At 59.2% G+C, this 14,237-nt stretch overlaps 1 protein-coding gene across 7 annotated transcripts in view; it reads right to left on the bottom strand.

The window, feature by feature from the left end:
* NOL4L (nucleolar protein 4 like) overlaps positions 1-14,237 on the bottom strand; it is a 131,334-nt gene that overhangs the window by 10,870 nt on the left and 106,227 nt on the right. For all 7 annotated transcript variants that reach the window (XM_025001189.2, XM_025001190.2, XM_025001192.2 and 4 more), the window contains one exon: positions 761-1,038. In XM_025001189.2, the coding sequence (XP_024856957.1) occupies positions 761-1,038 (278 nt within the window). The remainder of the gene's footprint in view (positions 1-760; positions 1,039-14,237) is intronic.

The raw sequence follows: 14,237 nt of genomic DNA on the forward strand, positions 1-14,237 counted from the left end.
AACGTCCCATGAGAGATACCACTGCAGGCCAGCATTGGTACCCACCCTACACCCTCTGCAGAAAAGGAAACAGTCCCGGGAGGAGAAGGAACCTGGACAGGGGCCTCGGCTGGAGCCCAGGAGAGTAGGGGTCTGAGAAGGCACCTCTGGCCCCCCAGCTCTGGCAGGAGAAAATGCCCTCTCCTCGGGGTAGCTCCCACACCCAAGGCCACGCTGCAGATCTTAGTGGTCTGGAGGTGACCTGCAGAAGTAACAGGAGAAGGTGGGGGAGGCCCAATGGGGGGCATCTATCTGCCCCCCCTCAGACTGGTCTACTGGATTTTATACCTCCACGTCCCTGAGGCCACCAAGACCTCAATCTGCACCATCTGTAAAATGGGGACAAGCGTGCAGACCAGTCAGCAAATGGGAAGCCTGGGGCCTCTGCTGAATGAAGCCTGCCTGCAGCTGCTCTTAACAGCGGACCCTGCTCTGGAGGCAGAGGGGCCAGGCCACAGGTCCCTCCCCACCTCCACTAGGGCCTGGGCCAACAACCTCACTTCACAGATGGGGACGCAGGCGGAGAAGTGAGGGGCTTGCTCCCGTTTCAGGCCCTCCCCAGGCAAATGATGGCACAGTGGCCACGGCCACCACCCTGCCTCCGCTGGTGGTGGCCACAGCCCCGGGTAACATGCGATTTCACATCAGCCTCACACAACCCTGCCGTGTATGCAGGAGTGGCCAAAGCTCACAGCTGTGGGGAGCCCACAGCCCCACACACCTCGGGGGTGGTCTTCACCCCGTACTTGACACGGCTCCGCAGTCCATCGGCGCCACAGCCATCGGAGGGGTAGGAGGGCGTGCCCAGAGTGGAGCCCTGCGGGAGCTTGTCACACAGGTTGATGGGCTGATCCTCGGCGCTGGCGGTGAAGTCCATGGGGGCCACGGTGCCGTTGCCGTTCATCTCGGGGAAGGCCGGGTCTCCCTGCGTGCTGCTGGAGGTCGAGGGGTTCAGGGTGGAGGAGCCATTACCGCTACCGCTCTCAGAGGAGGAGTCGTCTGGAATGAGAGGCCTGGATGTGAGGCCCCACCCCAGCACCCACCAACCCCCGAGACACCCCCAGGTATGTGGCAGGGCAGCTCAGGGAAGTGGTACTTGCCCTGTGTAGTCCTCACAGGCATCCCTGGGCAGGCGAGCATTGCTGTCCCTGCTGGAGGCTCCAAGCCTTACCCCAGCCCCGAGGTGGGGGGGCAGGGTCCTGCTGCCAGAAACCGGTGCCACCAGGAACAGAGCAGCCAGGGAAGTGTGCAGGGCATGGTGGCTTCCTGCGGTCCACTCCCACAAACGCCACATTCAGCTTCGAGGGTCTGGGATGAGCGGCTGCAGCCTCCAGTCTGATCCACCCGGTACTGGCCCAGAGGTCCTCTGACACCCCTGGCTCACCACTGCCTAACCCCTTCACACCCTCTTCCCCACAGGACAAGTCCCCACCGCAGACCCTGGAATTTCTCCACCCCCTGACTTGAAGGATGGCTCCACTGTGACACCCCTGCTCCTGGCAAAGCAGGCCTGGGCCCAACCCTGGCCAGCCCGTGTAGACACAGACCTATCTCCCCGCATGGCCACACGACACTGGACACCCAGAGCCAGGGCTGCAGGGGCTCTGTCCGTGGCCCCTCAGTGGGCCATCCCGCCTTTCCTGCGGCGACAGCCCTACAAAGCCCTGTGGAGGGCGCCCCCTGCTGCAGAGAGCACAGCATTGCCAGGGAATCCAGGACGACAAACTTAGAACTCGGGGGCTATCCGATGAGTTTCAGGCTCCTTTCCCCGACCCTGCCCCCTGCCTCCTGCTTGGTCAGCTGAGAAGGCAGAGGCCCAAGCTACAGTCTAGCTCCCGGGGTTACCGTCAGGTGAGTACCGCGTGGTTCCTGGTGAAGCCCAGGTGCCCAAGCGGCTCTGCACCTGCCACCACGGTGGGTGGGGGAGGGGCGGCCGCAGGGAGCCCTGACCGCATCCCAGGACACCCCTTCCCCCCGGGCAGGGTCGTGCACGACCCCACCCCCACCCCTCCCAGCCAGCAGATTATGAAGATTTAGTCCTTGGGGCTGGGCACTGGGCACGCGCACCTCCCGAGCGTCCCCATGGCGACCGAGCGGCTCTAGTGCGCCAACCAATCGCTGGCCTGCCGGTTGCCCAGGGGCGGGGCCAGGCTGCCCATCAAGCAGCCAAGGCCCAGGGCGGAGGGGGATGGGAAGGCCTCCGCGCAGCGGCACCCCTCCCCCTCAGCTGCCGCAGGTCCCCTGGGCCAGGCTGCCCCTCCTTCTCCTCTTCCTCTGGGCAGTCACTGCTCTCTCCATCCTCCTGCAGGGTCGCTCCAGGCTCTACTCAAGGCCGCCCCACAGATCCCCACCTTGCTCAGCTACATCCCCGAGTCCCCAGGCCAGCCGCCCTGCTACCCTCTGGAAGTTCACCGCCCATCCCCTCCTCCTCAATCACAGATGGGTCTGGTTTTCTTCTGACAGTGTCTCCAGTGACCAATCTAGACATTTGTGGGATAAACAAACTTGCCAGCAGTATTTATTGAGCACCTACTGCATGCTGGCCCGGTCCCAAGCTGAGAAGCATAGCAGAGACAACGGCCAAGAGGCCAGTCCTCCTGAGGGCACAAGATGCTCACTGCTGAAACACATGGGAAGTGAATGGGCTGCCGAACTGCCAAGCCACACCCACCCCCCACCTTCCATCTAGTCTTCTTGGCTGAGTTCCCTCTTCAGCACTCCAGCTTCCCTTGGTCACACCCTTGCCCCTGTCTCCACCCTTCCCTTCCCCAGCACCAGCCCAATTACCACCGCCCTAGTCCCCACCTTCCTGTTGCCCACAGCCTGCCCAAGGAGAGTTTGTACTCTTGCCCGTGTGACCTCTGCAGCCTCCCCCAGCCCAGGTCCCACTGTACTGGCCACTGCTGAACCTCACAGCTCCAGGCCTCTGTTAATCTGCCTGCCTTGTTGTGTCCAGCTCAGTAAATGTGAGTCCGCCTTTACTGGCTGGCCCAACGCTGCCTTCTCAGAGCAGACCTCCTCCCTCCACGGTCCCTGGGAAAGAGGTCCTCACAGACCCGACCCCAGCCTGTGCCCAGCCCTCCAAGGGATATGTCATGCCTCCTCAACCAGCTCAGGTGCAGACCTGAGAGCTGCCCACCTCCCCACCAGGGCTCGGCCTAGCTGCCGGAGAAGCCCCAACATCTGGGGTTTTGGGAGTCTCTGCCAGGGCCCAGGAGATGGGAGAGCAAGGATCACGTCCATCCTGGCTGACCGTCTGAGCTCCCCTGAGCTCTGGCCAGTGCCTATTCTTAGCCCACCTGGCAGGCATGACTTCACACCCTGTACCACTCTATAACCAGCCACTTGCTTGACCTCAGAGGGCCTAGCCTTCCTCCTCTGGAAGGAGGGGTTGCTTGGAGGTCAGTGGGTACCACACCAGGCACAAAGGGAGCCAATGTCACAATGCTCAGCCTGGGCATCAGGCCCAAGGCCTCTTGACACATCACAGTGGGCACAGGCCCAAGAGGTGGCACCCCAACTGCCTACCTCCCAACCAGATTCTCTCCAGGGAGGAAGGCCCCTCTTGCCCTGTGCATCTCCAGGCATGAGCATGAAGGAGGCTTGGATGCTCTAAGGATGCACGTGTGTGCGTGTGTATGTGTGCGTGTGTGTTTTCCCAGGCCCTCCAGCTCAGGAGCCCAGGGTGCTGGCCTAGACTCGAGCTCCCAACACCCTTACCCCAGGGCTGTGCACCTCACCTGCCCACCCAGGGAGTCACAGGCAGTGGCTCCAATGGTAGCACAGCCCCTCCTCCGAGGAAGATGCCACCCCAGTCTGGCAGGGAAATGGCTGGGCAGATGAGACCCACAAGGCCAGGAGTCTGGACCTTGTGCAGCTATGTATTCCAAATTTTTAGAAGAAAACTGGAAATAGGCACCCATGTGTAAATATCCAGGTTTTTAAATATTGGTGACTGACTCACATTGTTTACATTTTGAAGAAACTTGCTGGACAAACAGACAAACCAAACGTGGCCTAATTATGCAGTGAGATATTCGGTCATAAAAAGGAATGAAATTCTGATACATGCTACAACATGGATGAACTCTGGAAATGATAGCATCAAGTGAAATGAGTCAGACACAGCCGGACAGATATTGAAAGAGGACACACGTGCAATATCAATATCGAGAATCATCATATCCACAGAGAATGAGAATATCTGAGGGTCTCAAGGGGCTTGGGTTTGGGTGGAACAGAGAGTTACTGCTTAATGGTTGCAGAGTTTCTATTTACAGTAATGCGAACTCTATCTTGGAAATAATGTGCGCTGGTTACACGACATGGTCAGTGTACTTAATGCTGCTGAACTGTACACTTAAAAATGGTTACAAAGTGGCAAATTCTGTTTTACACAATTTATCACCACAAAAAATTCCCCCAAAGCAAAACAAAACAAAAATCCTGGAGGAAGCCAGTGGGCCCCAGTTTACAAGCTCCATCTGCTGCCACCCCATGGACCCGCAGGCCAAGCCTCTCCCACCTCCACTCTGCACCTGGGGGCCGGGAAAGCCAGCCACACACACAGAGCCCACCTCAGGGGGCACAGGCAAGTCACAAGCACCCCCCGCCTCAACCCATCACGCCGCCCTCAACCTGCTTACAGACTGCCTGCAACTCTGTTGACCGGGAGGCCACAGGCTTTAGGCAGAAGGCAGGGGCTGTGTGTCCCTGCAGATGCCCCTTCGCCTCCTTTCAAAATGGGTGCCATGTCAGTAAAATAGGATTTATAAGGTGTAGACAGTGCCCAACACAGCAAATCGGTGCTGAAGAAAAAGACAAACAACTGGTTCCCTGACCACAGGCTTTCTCACTTTGTAACACATACTCTCCCAGACTGGACTGTGGGTTTCCGGGGGCCCCTCAGAGACCAGCTTGGTGCCAGATCTGAGGTGGGCAGGTGAGGGGAGGTGGGGGAGGGACAGGGCCACGAACCCCTGTGCTCGTCCCTCCCTGCCTCGAACACCTGCTGGGCGTCAGGCCTGTGTGAGGCACTGGGGACACAGCAGGGGAAGACGGGGGTGCTTGCTGCCCTCTAAGGAGCAAGAAACCAAACGGGGTCCACAGGACTCGGCTCTGGGGAGAGCCTTGTGTGCTTTGTGTCCTTGATCCCTGTCCCTGCAACCCCTCCTCCTCTGTGGCGAGCTCAAGGCCCGAGTTCCAGACCAGCCCTCTGTGGCGCTCCCCCCGGGGAGGGGGAGTCTAGAGTGGGCGCTGTGCAGGAGGGAGGCAGGGTAGGGTTTCTGGAGGAAGTAGCCCATGGAAGAAGCCTCTAAGAACAGCGCTGAGAAGGTCAGGGGCAAGTGCAGAAGCCCTCTAAGGCCAGCAGGTTAAAGGAGCTGCTGGGGGTGAAGTGTTACCTGTCAATGCCCCCCCACCAACCCTGGCAGTGGCTATGATCCAGCCGCAGCCCTTGGACTGAGTTCAAACCCCCAAACTGAAGCCAAACCCTCCCCAGGCCTCCTGCTGGGCCCTCCTGGCAGCACCCCACCCCCACCCCATCCCCAGATGTTGCCCCATCCAGCTGTGCCCTGGCCTTGGCACTTACTGTCCCCTCGTCTCAGGACACTCCATGTCCCCTCCCACTCCAGGGCTTTGCTGAAAGGTCACCTTCTCAGCACGACCTCGCTGCCCCCACTCTGACACTGACTCCTTTACCCAGTTTTCCAGAGCATTTATCACCTTCTCACATGTTCTGTCTGTGGTCTGTGCCCAGCCCCCTTGTCAGCTGCCCCAGGTGGTTCCTGTCTCTCCAGAAACCACAGCCCTCTCCCTTTGGCAAGGGCACCCCGTGTCTCCCAAGGGTGAGCCTATGCCCCGAGCCCAGCCGGTCAGCACAGTCCATCACAGCGATCCGCGATGGGCCCACGGAAGTCAGTCCAGGGGCGTCTGCAGAAACGAAGAAATACTCTGCCATCAGCCCAGGGGTTGCAGAGCTCACTCAGCAGGGAGCCCCAGCAGGGCTGACAGTCCAGCACAGACCAGTCCCCCCAAAATCCATCCGTGCCTAAAGCCAAAGAAAGCCATAGACTTCTGGTTACAGGACCCAATGATTTCCTTAACTGCAAAAGCTGGCTGGAGGCAGGTCGCATCATGTGGGCCTGGTCTGGACTCTGAGTAGTCCACGGTTCTAGCCCTAGGAGGGCCCAAGGGAATGGAGCCTCCCCCCACCACCACCCCGGGGCTCTCTCCTCATCGTGGCCCTCCCTAACCCCAGGAGGGGCCAGCAGCAGGGCCCACCGCCAGCACCCTAGCACAGCCCGGCCCAGAGACCTGCCTGTCACTGTCTGGGGAAAGAAGGAACAGGGAGAAACATCAGCATCGCAGGCCAGGGCAAGCGGGGTTCTGATCCACTCGCAACTCTTGCCTCGCCCACCACCCTCTCCAAAAACAATGTGATTTAAGGGAGACACGGTCATGGACCCAAACCCGTGCCCAAAGGAGCGGTGCCGGGGGAACAGGTGCAGGGCCTTGCTGCCTCCTGACCTTGGGCACAGCCCGCCTCCCTGGCTCCTCTTATCTGCAGCCTAGGGAGTTGCCGCTGACGCCCTCTTGGGCTCTGACACTTTATGACCCTGTGAAAGAACCCAGCTGGCCCCACGGGCACCTGGAGTGCTGGAGTCGGACCTTCCGGGGTGCAGGCCTCCAGGCATGTGACGCGGAGCTGGAAGTGACCCTCTTGTCTCCACCTGGTCCTGACCTGCGTGGCTGTGCAGGGGGCCCCTCCAGGGTGGGCACCCCACCCACGGCCAGCCTGCCAGAGCCCAGAATCATGCCAGCAGGACAAGACAGCCCCCAACCTGTGGCTTCAGTGACAGGGACAAGTGCGGTGCGGAACCACAGGGAAGCAGAGGGAATGCACCCCTTCTGAGCATTTTCACAAAACCAGGCCTCCCGGGCTCCGGCGAAGAGCAGCTCCCCAGACTGGGCAGGGACACAGGGCCCACCACCTGGGCCCGGAATGCCTCCGGGCAGGGAAGGACTGTGTGCCCATCTATGTAACGTGGGGCAATGTGCTGCTATTCAAATGGGGGAATTAGTGATGAATGGAGGAAATTGTTCCTCCTTCTGTCCAGTCTCCAGAAGGAGACAAAAACCCCTTTTACCTCGGCAAACAATGCCCTTATGTGGGCGCCAGCGCCCCGCAGCCCGCACAAGCCCGGCTCTGTGCGAGCAGCCAATTGCCACACCGGGCCCTGGGGCCACAGCCAGTGGCACCCTCTCCCAGGGGCGACCCTCACTGGCTCCCAAGGAGGGCTGGGCAAGGGTGCAAAGGTCTGCTGGCCCATGGTCCCAGGGTGTACATACATATGGCCTCACGGGTTCTGGGTGCTGGCGGCCTGCTATGGCCAGAGGTGTGGCGAGGCAGGCAGCGTCTCCCTTCTCTGCCAGCTTCCAGGCAGGGGAGAGAAGGGAGCATCAATAATTCACACACACCAGAGACGAGCTGGGGAGGAGGTGGGGAAGCAAGAGAGCTGGAGCCAGCCAGGGGCGGAGGGGGCTGGGGCTGGATCTGGAAAAGCCAGTCCCTGCCCCCTCACCCACGTGGCTTCGGGCTGCAGTCTGGGGGCACCGACTCTGCTCTGAATTTGGGGTGCGTCAGGCCAGGCCTGGCCTCCGCCTGCTCTGACAAAGGCCAGCGGCTGGGCTGTGTTTACATGATGCATAGTTCCCTGGAGCGCCAGGCTCCTGGCAGGCTACCCTGCTCTTCCTCCCGGAAGGAAGGGGGAGGGCCCCAGGGTCAAATGGGGGACACTGAGGAGCTGGGTGAGGTGGTGTCACTAGGACTCCGCCATCCTGGGTGGTGGGGACACACTGGGCACCTGCCCCACAGCTTGGCCTTCAGACCCCCACGGCCCCCTAGCTGCCCCTCATGAATGCCACCCTGCTCCATCCCTGTGGTTCCAAAGGCCTGGCCCAGTCCAGCTCTCCATCTGGCCTGCATTCTTGCCCCCAAACCACCCCCAACACCTCTATTCCACAGCATCCATCGTCCTGATCAACCTTTTATGACTCATTCCTTAAGCTGGTGTCAACACCTGAGGGCCCTCAGAGTCCAGAGTGGCGCTGTCCAACAGACACTTAATGTGAGCCACGTAAGGAATTGTTAATTTTCTAGCAGCCACATTAAAAAATGTAAAAAGAAAATAAAACAGGTGGAGTAAATTTTAATAATCTATTTTATTTAACCCAATATAGCCAAAATATTATCTTTTCAACACGTAATACTGTGTTAAACTCGAGCTACTTTATACATCCTTTTTCATAGAAAGCCTTGGAAACTCTGTGTGTATTTTACACCCATGGTACGCCTGAGTTTGCATGAGCCCTTTTCAATAGCGGTCTGTGGCTCCCACATTAGGGCACACCCAGATTTTTGTGATGTTCCCCCTAACCTGAAATCACTTCTCTCAGTGAAGGGACCCTGGGGTCTCAGTCCCAAGTTGCAGATGAGAGCTGGGGTCTTGGGCAGGTGGCCTGAGCAGGGCTTGCAGTGGGGACGGGGTTGGGGGCTGTCTTCAGTGGGGGTGGGCACCAAGTATGTGGCAGGCGCCGGGCAGACTCACTGTGCCTGCTTTGCACCCCACCTCCCCCAGAACAGACAGCAGGAAGGAACCAAAGGCCCCCAGGGGGAGGTCCTCACCATCACAGTGTGAACAGAAAGAGACAGGCCCCAGTGTGGCCTGAGGCCCCAGAGCACCCCTACCCAGTGCTCTTTCTTCTCTGGCCTTGGCTTGCCCAACTGTACTACAGGACAGCCCTCCACCCCTGCCACTGCCCTACTCTCCACAGCCCCCTCCCCAGTAAATACTGGCCAAATGCGCCCCAGGGGAACCACTCTCTGTACGGACTGCCGAGGTCTATGTCTTCCCAGGCCCAAGTTTCCTTGGCCCCACCCTCAAGGACAAGCACGCTCAGTGAGAACTCAATGCTGACTCAGTGTGCTAAGCTCTAGCTAAGAGAGCAGCTCCCCTGCATCCCTTGCCCCAACCCCACAACAAATGATGTGTTCAGAGCAAACAGAATGACTTCGGACAACCGTGTGTGAAGGAGTCACGGGGCAGGGCCCTGGCCCCGGAGCCTGTATGCTTGTGTGCAGGCCTTCCGCCAGTCTGCCCAGAAGCCGGTCTCGCTTCGGTGCATCCCAGTCCTTAGGTCAGAGTGATGACGCCGACGTGGCCCTGGTTACTTCCTGGTTCCCAGGAACGCCACCCTTGGACAGGCTCGGGTGGTGATGCCTCTGGGGCACACCCCTTCCCCAGCCTCCTCTCCTGTACGGCCGGCCTGCCTCCGTAGAGGGTCAGTGGGCAGCTGGGTCTCCATAGGTCCTGGGCTGGGGAGGGGGGCAGGGCTCTGACACCCCAATGGCTGAGCAGGCCTAGGTGAATCTTCCAGGTGTGCAAGGGATCTCCCTTTCTCTTTCTTAGCAGGTGAACTTCACCTCTATGGGCATCTGGGGGCCTGTGAGGGCCTAAGACCCTGGCAGGCTGCACAAGGCCGGGGCTGTGTGGGGCCGGCCTGCTCCAGGGATAAAGGGATCTCTCGGTGCTGTCTCCTGGCCTCCCTTACCCCGTGGCGGCCAGAGGCTAGAACAGCTCAGCATTGTCTGAACTGCCTGCAGCCCAGCTGATGATGGACACTTTCCTGTGACCCGGGACTGGCTGGGCAGCCCACAGCCAATTCCCAGAAGAGCTTGGGTCCTAGTTCTCCGCTCCTGGCCGGGGAGGATAAACGGCAAGAGGCCACTGCTACCACCTCTCCATCCGGTGTGGACATTCAGAGCCTTGAATAGGAGCTAAGAGCCACTAATCTAGAAGGAGCGAGGAAGTGACCAGTAGCCAGAGAATGAGGCCCAGACATAGCTTCCAGCCTCACCTGAGACAGGTGGTGTCAGGACCAAGACCAGCAGGCGTCGGGGAGGGGAGGCTCAGTTTAAAAGCCCACTGCAGGAAGCCATCCCAGGGAGGCCGAAGCGAAGCAGTCACAGCCTTCCCTACATGTCAACAGTGATCAGGGAGGATGCCCAACCACGACTGTCACGGCCACTGGCCGCAGGCTGCAGCAGGCCATGAAGCTTGGGGCCCCTGCTGGGGTGGCCATCATGGACAGATAACACGTGAAATGGACGAAGCCCAGGCGCAAATGTGGGTGACTGCCTCTGAGCCTGGTGGCCGGGTCCCGACCCCACTTGCAGGACGGCCTCTTGCCTGTTCCCTCAAATGAGCAGCTTCCACCCCTAGCTGGGAACACTCCTGAGCAGCCTGAGTGCCCACAGTGGCCAGCACCCAGTGGGTAAGCGGCTGCCCAGGTGCCTTCTCCTTGGACGGCAGTGTTAACTTGCAGCCAGCAGCGTGGGAGCTTGGGATGGGTCTAGGTGTGCAGATTCCAGGAGATCTGCAGGGTCCTGGGAGATGTAAGGTGCCCCCACAAGTCCTGGTACATGTGGGTGGGGAGTGGGCTGGGACTTCAGGAGATGCTAGAGCAAGCTGTGAGCACCCAGGTAGTGAGCTTGTAAAGAGAGCTGTGGTCCAAAGCCCACAGGGCTCAGTGGGCAGACGGGATCGAGAAAGACCTGGAAGGATGAGGAGACAGATTGGACCAGCGAAGGGTCCAGGGGATGGGGAAATGAGGAGGACCGCTCAGTCTTTCAAAGGAGGCCCCTGACCCACCTCCAGCCCCTCAGCCTGTGAGTGCCAGCTAGCCATGGCCTTCCACCTCCAGCTCTTCGTCAGGACCCCCTGCACCAACCTGACCACCTGAGAGAAATAATCCCATCCCCATCCAACCCAGCCTTCCTCGTCCACACATCGTCCGGTCCTCACCAGCCATCCAGTGAGGGGGAGTGACTGGCCACACAACAAGGTGGGAGCAGAGGCAGATCCGAGTCTGGGCTGGGGCAGCGTGTCTGGGTTGGGGCACACTCCCGCTCAGACCTGCCCTGTGGACACCAGGGAGGAGCCCACGACGGGGAGAGAGGCAAGGGCAGGAGAGGCAGCACTGCCGTAAATACGGAGCCCTGGGCAAGCAAGTCATACGCCTGCCCCCCAGTGATTGCCCCCGCTGTCCAGTTTGCATTTCTGGGTAATGGAGGGCCCCATCCAAGGGCAGCAAGAGCAGGAAGCAGGAAGCCTTGGGCCTCACAAAGGGCTCCTGAGACACACCAGGATTAATGGCTGCAGTCACCCAGGGCACACTACAGACCCAAGCCAGGGATCAGAGGTGAGCAACTTGCTTCAGACTGCACTGCAGGACCAGGGCAGGCCAGGACCTGCTCAGGGGAGCCCTGGCAGGGTGCCAAAGGCCACCAGCAGGGAGCCATGTCCGGTTGAGACCCCAGGTCCAAGAGGCAGCCTCATCTCTCTCGTTCCTCCTGGAACCCTCGAATGCCAGCCCCTCAACTGGCCGGGGCCCTCTCTCCTGGCTGAAGCTTGGGGTCACCAGGAGTTTCTGGAGACAAGTGACCCAAGAAGCCCCCTATCCTGCCATCCAGCATCTTCCTCTCCTCCCAGCCTCCTCCTGCCGTACCGCCCAAGCTTCCTAGGCTGCTATACACTTGCCTGAACATCACACTGTGGCCTCCTCCGAGGCGCCTCTGCTGGTCCCCCAGCTCTGCCACGGGCTTCTTAACAGCTGTTCGCTGGGCACCTGCCCTGAGTCGAGGGCTGGGGATGAAGCCCAGAAGAGGACGCTTGGCCCTGAGGCTACTCCATGCTGCACGGTTTGCGATAACGAGAAAGAGGGGCTGGAACGCCCTTCCCCATGAGTGGTCCAGACTCAGGCTCTGGGGTCAGAGCCACCCTTGTGGTCACATAGGATCTGGCCAAGTCACCTCCCCATCTGTAGGAAAGGCCTAGTCACAGCTCTGAGCCCACAGCCAACTGCCATCAGCACAGAGTTCAGCAGAAAGTGGGGTCAGGACTGGGGCTTCCAATCACCAGGATAATTGGACCACCTTTAAAAATGCAGTATCAGTGCAGGGGAGAGGCGAGACAACTTCTAGGAAAAAAAGGTGACTCCAACACTACATGATCCCTCCTCCTTTTTTTTTTTTTTTTTTTTTAAATAAAGAAAACAAGACTGATTACATACACAGAAAAGACAAAGAAAAACATGTCCCAAACACATAATTTTGATTGCTTTTTTTTTGCTCCTCTGTTTATTTTCTATTATCTACAATGAATGTAATAGATGTGAAATGACACGTTTTTTCAGAGACACATCTCCTGCCCTCAGACAGCTTACAACCTGGCAGGGGTCCCCGGTTCTGAGCACCTGCCCCTCTCCTGCAGGCTCTTGGAAGGGACAAAGCCAGGAAGGGTTTATCAGCCTCCTGGGCCACAGGGCTCAGTATTCACGTGACAGACCCAGTGGAGAGTCCTGAAAGAACCAAGGGCTTAAGCCAGGACCCTCAGTGCCTCGGTCCTGACGTGGTGACGGGTCCTGGAGGGGAGGCTCCAGGCGTCCAGGCAGGAAGTTTTGGCACCATGTCCCCAGGGGGAGGCAAGCTGAGCTCCAGTGGGTCCCAAAGGCCTGAGACTGGAGGCGCCTCTCATCTGACAGGCACTAACAAGAGCCCCCCAGCAGCCCCCCAGCTCCTACCCAGCACCATCATCCCCCACCCCCCGCCACGACCCTGCAGGAAGAAAGAAGCAGGACCCTGGGTTCTGCCCTGGAGCTGACTTCCTGTCTGCCCGGGAGGTGAGTAATGTCCGCTCCCCACCCCCTGCATCCCTTCTGGGGGCCAGGCTTCACATTTTCCGCTCAGGAAGGGGCAGAGCAAGAGGCCTGATGAAGCACATCAAGGGGAAATGGAAGACGGAGAGGGCCCTAGCCTGGCCACGCCTCTGACGTCCCCTGGACGCTGACTCACCTGCCCAGCCTGCACCCCCGTTCACTTACTCATTTAACAGACACTCCTCCACCTGCTCTGTGCTGGGCACCAGAGAACTGGCTCTCAGAGTGCTTACTCAGGATCTGAGGAAGAGATGGCCATCAAACACATCATCCCACTGACGGGGCCTAACTACACACAGATGTGCTGTTCAGTCCTAAGTAACGCCCGACCATAGCGTCTCTGGACACAGGCTCAACAGTTGGCTTTTCCCAACTGTCCTCCTCTCCACCTCCTAAAATGCAGCCCCTGGGCCAGAGTGTTTTTCCAGGCACCTATGATGAGACCAGGGTTCTGTTCGGACTCCAAAGAAAGTCCAAACCCTCAGCTGGTGCTTAGTGCCGGTCTGGGGGGACCTGGCTATACGTGGACTGGAGGCAGTGGTGGGAACAGCCTGGATCACTCGGCCTAAGAAGGCAGTGCTCTGATTTTCCAGGGGGGCAGCCTCTTCTGGTCCCCAGACTCCCAAGCCCATCTTCTGGGGAACCTCACACATGGCCTCAATGCCTGCCAAAGAGGAAAGAGGAGGGGAGCAGCCTTGGCATCCCCCAACTCTGGCCAGATGGCCCCAGTTTGCTCACTGATCAGCACTTCCCTCCTGAGCCGGGGTGAGAGCCATGTGCTCACCCACAGCAGCTCCACCCTGATGAGGAAGCACTTTGGGGCTCCCCAGCCAAGCACCCCTGCTGTGATGTCAATAAGCTGGGAATGGGGTCCATAGAGGCGCTCTCTGATGTGAGGCCTCCCAGGTGGTGGCAGGCTTGGGGATGAAAGCACCAGCAAGCATGCTCTCACTCCCGGTGAAGCGCAGACTCTCCCGGGAGTGAGAACTGGCCTGCTTCATTCCTGGCCTGGGCCACAGGATCTGCCCTGCCGAGGTCCAGCTTCCATCTGCCTTGGTTAAAATTTGAAAGAGGAAGAGGTGGAGGAGGTGGTGGAAGAGGAGAAGGGCTCCAACACATCCACCAACAGGTGTGAACCTGTGCAAACTGCCTGGTTTTTTGAAATGCTCTGGGCTGCACTCCTGGCCAGCAGAGGTGAGATGCTCCCTGACACAGCCCTGGGAGCCCCCACATTTTCTGGCTAAAAGAAAAAGACCCAGGTACTCAGGCTGGGGGGAGGGCAGAAATCCCACGAACAAAGAACCTGACTTGGCTGCAACAAGGAGCCAACCTCTATCCTCTCTGGCTGGTGTGTTCGGGGTCGGGGAGGGAGGGACTCAATAAATGCTCGTTCCTTTACTCATTTGGGCAACAGATATTCA

This window comes from Bos taurus, chromosome 13 (assembly GCF_002263795.3).
Source record: "Bos taurus isolate L1 Dominette 01449 registration number 42190680 breed Hereford chromosome 13, ARS-UCD2.0, whole genome shotgun sequence".
Classification (NCBI taxonomy): domain Eukaryota; kingdom Metazoa; phylum Chordata; class Mammalia; order Artiodactyla; family Bovidae; genus Bos; species Bos taurus.